The sequence below is a fragment of the Acanthaster planci genome, linkage group LG19 (assembly GCF_054643075.1).
Source record: "Acanthaster planci isolate LZ-2023a linkage group LG19, COTS_SCS, whole genome shotgun sequence".
Lineage (NCBI taxonomy): Eukaryota > Metazoa > Echinodermata > Asteroidea > Valvatida > Acanthasteridae > Acanthaster > Acanthaster planci.
The window spans coordinates 6375905-6390779 of record NC_141795.1 but is presented as its reverse complement, the minus strand read 5'-3'; the positions used below and the strand labels follow the sequence as shown (position 1 = coordinate 6390779).

Genomic DNA, 14875 nt, shown 5'->3' with positions numbered 1-14875 from the left:
TGATGAGCGTTTGGTTGACCGAATGCCGTCGAGCCCGAGTTTCGGCTTTGATTATTTCCGGCCAAGTGACAGTATTTACCGGGTTGAACCAAATGATTGACACATTATGGAATGCAATAAGATGGCGTTTTCCGGCAAGGGGGAACATTTTTCTTGACGCTAGTTTGACTGTGACTTCGAAGACGTGAGTATGATTAAGTTTTCCATGGGTCCTAACTTGGACTCGAAGCTGGGAGTTGCCAAATATCTCGCCGCATGCGCTACACCCTTGACCCTGGCCTACATGATACATCAATAGGCGATTGTGCACAAACGAATTTCGAATTAAACACGAATAAGGGAGCCCACATTTGACCCCATTGTTCTTGGATTAGAAAATCCTAATACGAGACCCACACTCCATCATGTTCTGTCATCAGTCATGTCCGTTCCAGAACTTAGTCACCATGTCATGCACGTCCACAAATTAACTCTGTGACAAATTTTTTTAAAATAAATGCTAGGCCTATTCCTAATGCTGTGGACATGCTTTTGTGTGCAGCCCCTAGGCTAGGTAAGGTCAAATCAACGCTGATAGGGGAAAGAGTTCCATATACGGACATCAGTAATTATTCCCAACAGAACAGTCATGACAAGTGACCAATTAGCCGTCAGAAAGCAAAAACTTGTCAAGAAAAGGTCAATTTTGGAGGGAAAAATCCAAGCTGTTTACTTAGAAAACACCTAGAACTTTTCAGACCAGTCTGATAGGTGTGTGCACGCGGTGTCAAGTGGTATCTATAAACAAACTCTTTCCCTGATGGGGGTACATTGACTTCACCCAAGAATTCCATCGCAATTTAATCGTCCACTAAGAAGCCGTCCAAAATAATGATGCAAAGAAATGATGCATAGTCGAGTAGGCCTAACTTATACGCTCAATTTGCCCTTTGGACATGGTTGGACAATAATAGACAGGTACTTGTTGATGGGCCTGACCACGTCCAAATGTTGGAAAAGGCGATTCGTTGAGTTCAAGTTACTTGGACTAGTTTTGGGCCAACTGCTGAGAAAGAGATGTACATGTCCCCTAAAACACCACGTCAATTGGAGCAGTGACACTATGTCCCAAGGAATTACAAATGTTTGTCAGTCTCCAAGTTGTCTGTTCAGCATGTTCAACATTTTTGTCATGATTGACCTTTGATGAAATGACATTAATATTGACATGTACGTGTATTTATGAAGAACACATTGGTGGGAAAGAGTTCCATTTACGGGCAACACTTGATTTCCCTGCGCACAAACTTAGTAAATGCTTCCAAATTTTCCTCGCAAAATTTCACATTTTATCACTTTCTGCTGGCTGTTGAACATTTTAAGGGAAAACGAGTGTTGTCTGTGTATTTGAACTGTCCCATTGGTGTCTGGACGCAACATTTCATACCAAGCATTGCTGTCATTTTCAGGACTGCAGGTAATTTCAAACACTGTAGGTTGGCTCAATTTGGTTTGAGCCTTTCAAGTGCTCTGTGCCAGATTGGTAAATACACTGTACACTTGTACATGTACATGGGTAGGCTGCATGTATATTGTGAGGAAAGTCATTTCTGGCCCTCTATCTCAGCCAGCCATCCTTATTCCGCCAAGCATATTGTTTGGCTTACAGTACTACAAAATACAAAGCAATAGCCTGAGCCTGAAGGACCTAGCGCTACAGATCACTACTTCTGGCTAGGTTACTTCCATTGTTACTTGTACAGAGAACAATAAAGCCATGCATTCATAGTGCCACAGCACTGTATGGTACATTGTCTTTTCTATTGTATTTTATGGCTTCAGAGAACAATACGGTCTTGTCCTCTTATAAGGGGCAGCACTGATTACTACATTTTACTACAAGTAGTAATTTGTAGTATCATATAGGGTTAGGGTTAATTTGTTTACATTTCATCCAGGAAAATTCCCTCAGAAGCACATAGAACTCGGTACATTAACTGCAGTTATGCTTTCAGTGAAACCAGGAAGAGGACCTTTAAAAATCATATTAGTTAAAAAAAATAACAAACAGCGTTGTGACACTGCCCTTCCGTGTGGTGGTAATGGCCTCCATGTTGTAAGGGGATATTTGAAAAGTAAAATCAGAACTCTGCGTTGAGTGTTCCCGACAGATGCTGACTGAAACAGAAAGATTTTCTTGTGTTAGTTTCCCTTTTGGATCAATATGCAATGAAGTGTTCGACGGCAACACAGCAGGATGCCTTATTGAACGTGTAGTTCCTGGACTTTCGCTAAACCTAGGATATTCTTTAAAGAGTTAGTGATACTACCTCAAGTTTGGTGCGATCGCTTTCGAACAAAACATTATTAAATGTACAATGTACACGTGGTCGGCATTTAGCATAAGCTCATGGTGTTGTTGAAAGTAGACAGTTCTTGGTGTTATGAAATCTGTGTTGTTTTGGTGATAATGAAATATGTGTCATTTCAGAACCAGTCTGTGGCAAAGACTGTTACACTTCTTGGTGTATGCTGTTGTGCATATAGGTGAACCAGTTTAATATATAATCAAGAGAAAAGATTGAGTATGGTGGGATGGTTTGAGTGTACAAATATCTTGCACTGAAGCCTTGAGTCGTCTTACCACAGATTGATGAGCTTTAAACTCATTCAGGAGACTACCATGTATGTGCAGGTCCTTATCTAGGACCTGTTTCTAGAATCATGCGGAAACAATTTTTTTATCCAAAAATTCATTTTGGGGTTTAAAAAAAGGGGCATCCGGTAATCAAGCAAAGTCAGGCTGAGAAGCTTTCCAATCATGGAGCACTTGGAACAAATCTTACTAAATTTCCAAGTTGAATCATACACTGTGAGAGTCTCTTTTTGTTTTTACAGTTGTCGGTTTTACAGTTCTTATCTCCACAGCATTCGAGGCTGTGGCTACATGATCGTGAAGTTGTGTTCTGTTAGTTTTCTTGTTTTATTTTACTAGCTGTACATGCATCTATTCCTTGTTAGACCTTTTTCCTGAGACCGCAAGCTTGCCTCTTTGTACCGAGTGACACTCATCAACCGTTGCTGGTGTTTTCCACCAGGCTGCCGAGTCTGTTGATTGCTTACACAGCGCTGTTTTTCAATGTGCTATGTTTTTTTTCATCTTCTCCAAAGTAGACTCGTGTACATGTGCTTAGTATTTGTTGGGGGGGGGAGTCCCCTGGAAAAGAAACACTACATGTAGATGATCAGGAAGTAATAGTGTTTAATGCGTCCGCTTCCTTGTTGCTTTGTAGTTAGTCACAGTCAAATCTGTGTTTTGTACATGTAGCAGAAAGGATGACTTCTATGCATGAGTTAATCACTGATCTGAAAGAAAAGTACAATGAATAATAATCACTCTGCTTTCTGAACATTACGCAATGGGCACTGTGCATGAAGAAGGCTTCTGGCGCAGACTGCGCACAAATCCACTCGTGACAGTATGCTAAATGTTTAACATGTACATGTACTTAGAATGTTCCTATCGTACATGTGCATGTACTTAGAATGTCCATACCGTACATGTACATGTACTTAAAATGTTCATACCGAACATGTACTTAGAATGTTCATATCGTACATGTGCATTGCACATGTATTGTACAGCACAAGTGAAGGCTATGCTTTTAATGTTGATACACATACATGTACATGTACCGGTATGTAGCATCTTAGTTATCTGCCCATACATGTGCATGTACATGTAGGACACCGCTTCACCATACGCCTGCATAGCATTTTGCTGAATATCAACAGTATTGCCTAGCTAGTATCAAATGCACAATTTGCCGGGTAGGATTTCATCCCCGAAGTAATTAGTTGTGTCATCCATTGCAAGGCGTACCAGTTATGAATATGAATCCGTGGATTCATTATAAGAGGAAGGTTTAGGTGATGTACATTGTATGGGGTTTTAAGATGCAAGCGGCGATGATGCGCGGCCTGATTCTCTGCTTGTATGCACTGTTGCAGCCTGCGCTGTTCATTCGTGACATTGAATGTGACGTGCGTGGAATTAACAGAACCTGTGCACTTCTTCTTGTATCATTAACCGTCTGCCTCTATTTTAATGTGGCATTGCAGATGAGCTGGAACCTGTGATCAGTGTGGAAGGAGCTGTCAACGACAACATCATTAGCAAGCCTCCCAAAAAGGAATCTTGTCTGTTTGGCCGGAACACACGTGTACAAATGCACATGTATGTGCATTGCATTTTCTCTGGCGTCTGAAGCTGAGAACGGAATATGCAGTTCTCCAGTTGCAGGAAAGGACACACGTTGAGCAAGACAGTGCTGTTGGATGGAGCCTGCTAATCTGTCAATATTAATTGCTCATTAACTTATCAATGCTGCCACAATTAAAAAGATCCCTGTTCCCTTGAATCAAGAGCACCTGTAACGAGCAGAAACTATGCAGTGTAATGCCAGCGCACAGACGTTTCAATTATAAGCTTGTTAGGACTTGTTACCAAGCAGACTCGGCTATGTGTCGGTTCACAGGGCATCTTGTCCTGTAACCTGCCACGATCACTCTGAGCGACCAAGTGCAAGTTGTATGTCGTCAGTTTGCATGAGTGGGTGACAAAATGTCAGCCTACGTGGACCAGCATTACATTAAATGCCTGCAGAGGTTGCCCAACGAGCGAATGCCTCAGGTAGGAAGCTTTGACATTGGTTTAATTTGGAAAGATTTGAGGGAGAAAAGAGAGAATGGATATGGGTCATTCCATGAGGTTGGGGCACAATTTGTGATGGTGTCAATTGTTACATGGGTTCCATAGAATTTAACAGTTACTTCCCTGCATGTGGATTCCAAATTGACATTGTTACACATCTTGCAAGGCTGAATACAGAGGTGTGTGATATTTTTACAGAGTAAATGACCTACTGTACCGGTCATGACAGGTGGTAAAAGTTTTGGACATCACAAATTGTGCCCCAACCTCATGGAATGACCCGTACGTCAAATGGCAGTACTTTAATGCAAGCAGCATTGTTTGCTCCCAGTGTTGCTAATTGGACTAATTGCTGTGTGATCTTCAAACAATCAAATTTCTAAAAGTGGTGCAGTTGCTAGACTGTAGCGGTGACAGCCTAAAAATAAAAAAAAACATGTATTAAAAATAAGACAAGCTGTCCAAAATTGCTCCTTTGCAAAATTATTTATGTGTTTCTCAATTGTATTTTGCTGAGAATTGAGGCATGTGCACATGTTCCTGGGTAAAATTCGCCTGTCGAATCTTTAAAAAAAAACAACGGTGATTCACTGTCCAAATTTGTTGACACTCATTTTGCTGACTTGGGGTCACTGGCAAGGTGGGGGTTGAACATCTTGTCAACAGGGGGATATTGTGCCTTCATATCATGCAGATTTTGTCTGATGGGCTGTGAGGTCTCTGGCTTTCCTACATACCCTTAGGCCAGCTGTCAGAGGAGCTGGTGTCCTTGACCTAATGGGAATGAACAAACCCGGGTTTTGAAATTCATTTCTACTGGGACACTCTGAACATGGATACCGTTTAACACAGGGGAGGCCAAAGTGAAAGAAAGCTGTCAATTTGCAGTGCTGTGGGAGTGTGATAGGTTTAATTACTTGCACCCTCAAGCCTGCTTGTGTTATATTTGAACTTTGAGAGGGATATTGCACTATTTGAACTTGCATGCTGCCGAAACTGATGAGTAGAATAATTCATGTATGACTAATAACCTTGGCTGCCTTACGTACACACAGTGGTGTGAGCATAATGTTCTATACCGGTATAATGCAGGTCATAGTGCTTTTGGCTATAGATGCAGCCCTTGTGGCTACATAAATAAACATACATGTCATGTATCTAAACATGGCTGCTTACAGCCCGTCAACATTACTACGGGTACCTTCTATGTTAGGACAATATACACGTACATGTGCACACACTGACATGTACATGTAATGTTCATACCTATGGACTGGAATTGATGTATACATGTACATGTAATTTGTGTTGGTTTTGTAAAAGTGACTTCAGCGGCAATACACACATAGGATCCATCTAGCCTTGCTGAAATCAATCCCAGCATAACCACTATGGTGTGAGATTACCTTTGAGCAGTGTGGACATGTATGGATGTGCGTAGATGAAACAGCCAGCAGCAGTCATTTCTAGTTTCCATGCTTTTGTACATGTTTCTGTAATATTGCCTGTGATTCATTCCCTGCAAGAGCTGTGCCGCAGGCTGGTAGATAATGACTGAAGGGTTTGTCCCTGCAAGCTGTTTAGCATTGCGTACATGTATGTCAGGGTAATCAGTCTGAGTATGCATTACCAATGTGAGATCAATGTACATGTACGTGCAGTTTGCTTCCACACAAAGTTTCTGTTACTGCTGAGCGTAGGCCTTAATTCACATAATGGAAAGAAATAACATTTAGACACGTCCTTGTGATATGTACACACGCATGCATGTTATTCCAATATTTTGAATTGAATTATGGGTTTTTGCATTGATTGTAGTCACTGTCTCAGGTTTTGATTCAACATCTGAAGTGTTACTTTCTAAAGTGTGGCTGTATAAGACAGAGGTTCAGTTGCTTTTAATGATAAAAAAGCTGACAAAACAGAAAAATAGCATGAATAACATCTACAGTCACGTACATGTACATGTGTACGTTCATGTGTCCAACCTATACTAATAATTGCATCAATAATTATGTTTTTTCATTTACTTCTGTCCTGTAGGATCTGGATTACATTATTTCTTTCCTACATACCTTGGAAGCCTTAAGGTGTCTCCGTGAGCCAGCCTTGCGAGAAATCGCCAAAAATGTCCAGTACATCAAGCGGGAGGCCAACGACATCTTATACTGGTTAGTAAGGGCATCTGAAAACAATTCCTGAGCCAGTTTCTGGTGTCTATCACCACTGAATGTGAACGTGATACATGTGTTAGCCACATAACTGAAACAGAAATGTAAGAAATATTCTGCAGATAATGCACATGTACATGTACGCAACGATGCATTCTCAACACAGTTGTCCTATCAGTCAAAATCAGTCAATTGACATTTGTAGGAGAAGTGGAAGGAATTGTTGACTGGCTATGACTGTTACAGTAAAGGAGGGTTAAAGCAGAAATATTGTGCTTAATACAGCAATAAACATTGTGCCAAGTACATTTATTATTGCTGCAATTTTGTACGAGCTATTGCAGCAGTGTTGCTCCAAATGTACATGCAGCTTTCCCGACCCTGGATGTGGTAATGGCCAAACCATGTTGAAATGTTGTACTGTTGTCTGTGTAAAGCATATCCTGCCCAAGTTCCCAGTTGAGGAAGCAGCGTTACAGGATGTAGCATAATTCTTTCTGGCTTGCAGTTTCTCTGAATTGCAGCAAGGTTCTGAGACGTGTCGATGTCTGGAATGTTGAAGTTCTCCCACCATACTCTGTTCCATCCCAAAATCTTCATAATTCTCGAAGCAAGCAGATTTGACAAACTGTGGATGTACATTGTACTTATGCATTGAAATCCCTCGTGTTGTAATAAAAAAAGTCCTTTCTGACATTGCTTGAAAACTGACTTTATTGCAGACGTATTGAGCTTTTGTATATTTCTCTGGGGCACTTTTTAAGAGAGTTTCAATCTGTACATTGTCATTGCTTACATACCAAATATCCCGTAAACAGTGAATTGAAAGTTGACGTGGAAGTGAACGAACATAATAGAGGGAAAAAGAAGAGTATTTTTGAATTGTTACAATTAGCAATTACTGTAAAGAACGTGGTTTAATCATGTGTGGGTTCATTGTTCAGGGTATGGGTTCTCCCACTCAAGGCGTGTTTGATACTGTTGTGTTCAGCAGACTGTGACGAACACTTTGACCCGTTTCTTGGTTTTTTTATTTGGACAAGTGGCCAAGCTGTGACTCACTGTTGCTTGTCTCCTCTCAGCTGTTCATACAATCATTTATCAGTGGGGGATTTGAAATATCACTTATCAGCTGTCACAGCCTGAAGGGGCAAGAGTCACTTTGTTTGGTTACTGGCGCTGTCCTCAGGCCCAATTGAGAAAAGGCCCTAAGCAGGAACACATTGCTTAGCGTACTGAATGGATGATAAAACCCGTTGAGGGGAATTTCTGAACAGATGTACACAGTGACTCCATACACACTGTATCTTGCAGACATGTAGCCGGCATGTACATGCAGGGTAGGGTTGGCTGCCAATTAAATTACATTTATCCATTTGACCTCCAGTGTATGGTAGATTTACTGGTACATGTTGAAGCAAACACTACCAAACCGGTGTTTGTGCACTGAAATTTTTTTTTCCCAGAAGAAGTGTACGTGTACAATGTACCATGCATGTGGACTATTGGTGATGCGACAATATCACTTACAGTACATGTACATGTTCATGTGTGGTACCGGTATGGTTGTGTGCAGCACCATGGTCACCTTATTGACCACTTGAAAAGTGGATATATCTGAATCTACTTTTATAGAAGACGTACATGTACGTACGTATAACCGGGTGTCCAGAATTGCTAGTATGGCCAATCGATGTCCAGACACTTCATGGGCGAAAAGGCATGCCTTGGGTGTTTTTTTTACTTGAAATAGGAATTGTGACTGAGAAATTGTCAACAGCCCCTCTAGAAATGGTAATAATAATTATTGAATTCTAGTAAATATTTTCTCTGAGAGTCAGAGCCTGTGTAGGTGTGTCTAACTCTCCTGTCATTCCATACCTAGCACAAATCCAGAACAGAAACCCATAATTGCCTCTTAAGTGATAAAGTTTGCACACCGACACATCCAAATCAATTTGAGCGGGTCAGCGTGCTTGTTTCGCGACTAACGTTTGGTCATCTTTTAATCACCTGTCTGCAGTCGAGATGATCGTAGTTCTTGTTGGTACATCCTCCTGTCGGGCTCCGTCTTCATCGACCAGGCCATGTTCCTCCCACGGAGCAGGTAAGATTGAGTTTCAAACGTGAATCTTTTTTCTTTCTCCCAAGAAACAAATCTCAGGTGCCATTGCCGCCTGATGTGCTGCCCTCTGTAGTCAAAAGGTACATTAAATGCATAGCCACTGACTAAACAAGCTTGTTTTGGGGCTATTCAATGAATTTCACTTTCATGCCCATGCCATGTTTTGAGTATGAGTCATGTTATTTACTGACAAGTGCTTACCCAATCAAGAGAATAATCTTCAAAGTAGGACCTGTCACTCGTCAGCGTTATATTATGGTGCTTTGTGATCAGAAGGGGTTTTGATGTCTACATATGGAGCAATGTAAAATTAACCTGTAAACTTCCTTGTTTTGAGAACTTACATGTACATGTACACTTTGAAACAATGAACCAGCAAAAACTCAATTTCTGAACAGATTATGTTGGATACCTTTTTTTCTTACACCAGAATTTTTTTTGTAGTGTACAAAATTTCTTTTCAAATGTCGCACATTTGAAGCTTGCAGCGAGGACACAAAAATGTCTTTGTTAAGTGACACGTGACACATGACATGTGACACGAAACATTTTTGCATACATTAGTACTATGTTAATTTACCTTTATCAAAACAGATTTATTTACAGGTGTTTTGAAGTCCACTTTATTGAAGCACCTGTTAGCAGCAGGGCCTGAACGACAGCATTTGAAATCTGAGGCAAATAATCTAAACATGCACAACTGTCTGTAGTCCTATAGTTACCACTCTGTTGGCATGGATGTCCACACATATATCATATGTGTACTGAAGCAATTACAACCTGCCATTTCACTCGCATACACAAGCTACCCGGCGCACTCGGTATTTATGTTCTTTTAACCTCGGTTGTGTAAACACTAGAAGTATGCGCCTTTTAAGTGTTTCTTTTTGTGCCAGTGCATCTCCATGTTCGTTGGCATATGCCGCAGTGTCTATGTGAACAAGGCATTTTCTGGAAAAGCAGTTTCTCCATGAACTGGAGTTACAGATTGCCGTGCCATCAAGAGCCTCCGTGTTGAGTGGAAATATGCTGGCGTGTTGTGCCGTGTTTTTCCTCCATCTCTGATGAGATCGTGTCGGACTGATCATACATGCTTCAGCACCTCACCACGCTTGTTTGTTTCGGGGTGTCTGTACGCACACACGCCCCGAGTGTTTGTCTCCAACCCCTCTCTCCCCCGTTGCCATTTCTGTTGCCGCTTCCGTCGCAACAGTAATACGCTGACGGGATAAGCAGCGACACAAAAGGGCCACCTTGACCCTGGTTTTTCTTCATCCCTTTTGCCTGTAGCTTTGGCAAGCGGACGTTGGGCAGTGGGCGAAGGGGTGCTGACTGTCTCATCTTGGAGGCCTCCGAATTACTTGTGGTGAGTAAACGTCTTTTTTTAAAAAAATGGTACGCTGCAAATCTTCGTGACAAAAAGATGTTTTTGAGAGGTTGTTATTTTGCCTTGTTTTTTATTGTCTAGTGACTCAAATCTGCAAAGGTAGTTTTAGGGCAAGATTTGCATAAATTTGAACTTTTAAACCCAACTGATTTTTGAGTGGTGTGAGTTGAAGACACTATCAACTGCTGTTTCGTGTCTTAAGAAATTATAGCCACTGTTAATTTGAACAGACTTAATCAGCTGACCCTGTTAAGCTCAGTGGCTGCACTGTTAAAGGTTGTTGGTTAGTGCACCACCTGGGCTAACTGTTTAAAATAATGGAAACCTTCATTTGTAGGACTTCTTTCAATCAAAGAGTTGGTCACGCTGCATTTCTCCAGTCAACTCTTAACATGTTGGTGACAAGTTCAGTAATGATGCCAGAATGCATCGTTGTGACATACATGTACGAACCAACGAGAGATGCAAAGACAGTGCACATTGCTATCATATTCAGTACAGGTCTCTCTCTCAAGTGACACCACTTCCTTCAGATTGCCACGTGCTTCGGCATTTTGTACTTCAATTTTCGTGATGTGCATCGGCTGCACCGTATTTCGAGCATATTTGGATCAGCATGCTTGTGAGAACTTTAAGAATATTTTGCACACCGTGCGAGCATGCACCGGATGGTGTTGTAGAAGCAGTGTCAATATTCCTACAAAGATGACGTCCAAATGAGAGGGATCTATGTTTTCTGCGCTCTCTAAGAAACAAAATATTTTATATGAAATGATTTTTTTTTCTGAAAAATGGGAAGAGAATCAACCTCTGGGGGTTAAATTGCAAAACATAAAATGGTTGAATACTCCAGTACCTTCAGAAGACGGAGACGGGTCTACAAATTCTACTTTGTCACATATTTGACTAAAACTCAGAAAACAGTAGAAATACATGTATGTTGGAAATTCAACCAAAAAAGGAGTTAAAAGGGAAAAAAAGAGGCAGGTCTGGAAAAAGGAACCCCGATTGGGACAAGAAACTGGTCAATTATTCTTTCGGCTGCAGAGGAACTTCATTAAATGCCCATTCTAGTTGGCCTTGCAAAGCAAAGCACTAGTCTGTCCCTTGTGGGTAGGTTGGCATGGGAACCTGGCCTGGAGGCATACAACTATCGGAGAGATCTGAATGGCATTGCATTTTGAAATTTTCACAAGAAACGTACAGTACGCACATTTCCTTTACGTGTAGTAAATGGACAGATGAATGGTGTTGATTGTTGAACGGGTTGGAGACTAACATTACAAAGTTGCTTGATCAAAATCCAAAAGATTTAGTCCATCTAGTCCATAAATTTCTGTTGAATGGGCTCCCCTTGGCCAAGAACAAAAGTCAGGAGTTGGTTATGGAATCACTGTCGATAAATATAGAATGAAGCTACATGTAACTTCCTCATTGGTTCGCTCAATGAAGACCCAGGACTGGAGTTCATTGGGTGAATTCACCTTATTGTGGACTGCTGCCGGAGATGGACAATGCAGTCCTGCCAGATTGAAGCAAGTCCTGTTCCACTTGGCAAGGGCATGGTTGCTGACAGTACATGTATGCGTTCCTGCTTTGAGGCAAATTAGTTGTACTTGAAAGGGAAAGAATCTCTCTGATCCAAAAATGGTAGTAAACTTGTGGGGGCATGTGAATTACAGTGTACATCCAAACTTTAATGGAGTTGGCCCGACTTTCAATTTTGTTTGAGATCACTTGGGTGTCTTCAAAATAACATTTTGAAGAAATTTTCTTCATTACCTTGTTTCAATTACATCTTGGCTTTTGGTATTTTTTTCCGTGCAGTTTCTAGTCATTACCATAGTATACATTAACCTTTTCCAGAGCTTAGGATAGAAATAAAAGTCTCTTAAATCAGAATTTTGTAATCATCTTGCTTTCCATTCAGAACATTTACATGTAGGTTTCCATGTAAGAGAGAGAGATGTAATTGAAACCTCCCCCCCCACACAAATTAACCCAGTATCAATTTCCATTGGGGTGTTTTTCAAGTACCCAGAGGTAGAGAAACCCTCCAGATGTGTTTTGTAGCTGCATTTTTTTTTTATCTGTCTCCTCGCTCCTGAGGATATCTTTAGACAAACAAGAATTCCACAGGAAAAGGTCATTGATTGACATCAGCAATAAATAGATTTGCCCGGCGCGCCCCGGCAGCCACCACAGAATGAATTCCCTGTCGTGTTGACGCATTTCTCCTCTTCCCACGTGTTTGTGAAGTACAGGGCAAGGTGTGTTTTTCCTCGAGATCTGACTTCCAAGGTATTAATGAGGAAGATCTTGCATCAGATATGAAATGCTCAGATTTGTTTTTCAGTTTGGTAGTTGTTGAGAAGGGCATATTCTGGGTAGCCGTCAAAAGATAGAATCCAAGAATAGAAGCCAAGATGCTGAGTGTATTAAGAACTGAACCACTGATGATTGGATATCACTCAACAAGTGTTGTTCTCATAAGGAAGTAAAGTTCTGTGCCTGACACAGACAAGAAATAATACAGTTGAGTTGTTCAGAAACTGTTGGCATGACAGAGTTTTTTCACAATGCTTACAAGCGTTTGATGATCTCTCTTTCTTGGCATGCAGATCTGTCGGCTTATTTTCTCGCTCGTGCCTTTGTTTCTTAGCCAATCTCCTCATGATCCAGTGTCATTTTGAAATAAACGTTCATAAAACCTTTGCATCTTCCCCCCCTCCCTTTTTGAAATGCGTTCCCCTGAACTGTAAAACCAGATGTTTAGGAGCAACTGGAACATGATTCAAGAATAGAAGGCTAATTTTTTTTGGATTTTCTAAGCTGAGATGTGGAGTCCAACTAATTGGGTGTAGAATTGACAGATGCAGAGGTACATGTGTGGTACATGTGTAAAGAAAGGACACCGTGTCCTGGGGACTGTAAGTTACCATATCTTCACCTCCGTTGCAACCCAACCGGTTTCGGAGCCGCGTAGTCTTGGACTGGAGTGGTTTTGGGGGTTCAAAATCCCATTGATTTTGGCACGCGGTGACTTGGGTAACAGACGCCGCACACAGAACACTCGCTTTTAGTGGCACTTAGATTGATTGTGTAACGGGAGTTTGGATCCTGCACGATGAACGGTGCTGCCGTCTTACAGTGTCTCTATTATGGGCGCTTGCTTGTTTACGTCACGCACACCCTCCTCTCCACGACAGGGAGAAAAGCTCCCCATCTTACTCAATCCTTGCCAAGTGAGCCGGAGTACGTGTGATTCCCTTTTGGGTTATCACTTGTGATTTGGGTGCTCCAACACGTGAGTAGCATTTTAGAATGTTAAAACCACCATGTAGGATTTATTTATACTAAAATGTCATTTGGGTATGGAGTGCCCAGGCAAAATAACAACCACCGCTTTCTAAAAGCATGGGCTTACGGTAATAAATCTGCCAGAGTTTATTACACTTAAAGTATCAGTGTTTAGAGTGTTGCTAGTTGTGTTTTCACAAAATTTATCAATATGCCTCGGTGGCATCTGAGTACAGGGATTCCATATTGTGTGTATATGTTGATAATAACTGTCGTCTTATGGTAGTTGTCTCGGTTTAAATCAAAGGAAAGCTTAGGTACAAAGTACATGTACATGGTTTTTCTGGGCATCATCTTCAGCGTACATGTAGATGAAAATTTTTCAGTTATTTGAAATGTGCCAGAAATGTTTTTCCCTTGAATCACTAAATTCTATTTTGAAAACTCCCGAATTGGCAAAGTTGGCAGGCACAAACATTCCCTCTAGTGTAAACTTTGCAACTTTCTACAGTATCATGTCTTCTACGGTACACTTGTAGGTTTTCAGATTATGTCCATATGATATTCTCACATGTATGAACTTCCCTGTTTCTCTGGCACAAAGTGCTCCATTCAAATTGACATGTTCTTTACTTTTGTATTCTTGCGTAGCTTGGAATTTTTTAGTTTCTGGAAATGCCCACTGGCAGTCTGTATGTGAATGTACAATGTACATGTTCATACAAATGCCGTGTTTTCACAAGAAAGATTGGCGTACCAGTATGCTGTTTTCATTGGCTTTGGGGGAAGGATTGCATGCTTACTCAGGGCAGTTGGACATGTAATTATTTCCAGAATTATTCAATAAACAAATTCTGCATAAATGTGCACATTAGCCATTCATATTTTCAATGCCGACCTACATGTACATGTACGTACCAGTTTCTGGGCTGCCACAACACAGAAATGGACTGACCAGCATCTTTGCACGATATTAAACCAGGTGTGTATTATATAGGGGATGAATACACATGCATGTGTATGTCGTAGTTTGTTTTAGGAGGTCATAGACACGTTCAATTTACGTCTCTATTGACCCTGTCAGAGTTTATCGAGGTCAAACATGTTGGTGCATATATGACTGGCTTTACATGTACGTGTACCGCATGCTGTACCGTTTAGGCTTTCAAAAAGTTCATATATTTTGCGGGAACAGTTTG

The 14875-nt window shown here is 41.1% G+C and overlaps 1 protein-coding gene across 3 annotated transcripts in view; it reads left to right on the top strand.

Moving 5' to 3' along the window:
* Positions 1-14875, top strand: part of LOC110987331 (rap guanine nucleotide exchange factor 2-like) — a 47605-nt gene continuing 32730 nt past the window's right edge. For all 3 annotated transcript variants that reach the window (XM_022249986.2, XM_022249985.2, XM_022249984.2), the window contains exons 1-5: positions 1-184; positions 4102-4672; positions 6737-6864; positions 8888-8971; positions 10280-10355. In XM_022249986.2, the coding sequence (XP_022105678.1) occupies positions 4604-4672; positions 6737-6864; positions 8888-8971; positions 10280-10355 (357 nt within the window). In that variant the 5' untranslated portion in view covers positions 1-184; positions 4102-4603. The remainder of the gene's footprint in view (positions 185-4101; positions 4673-6736; positions 6865-8887; positions 8972-10279; positions 10356-14875) is intronic.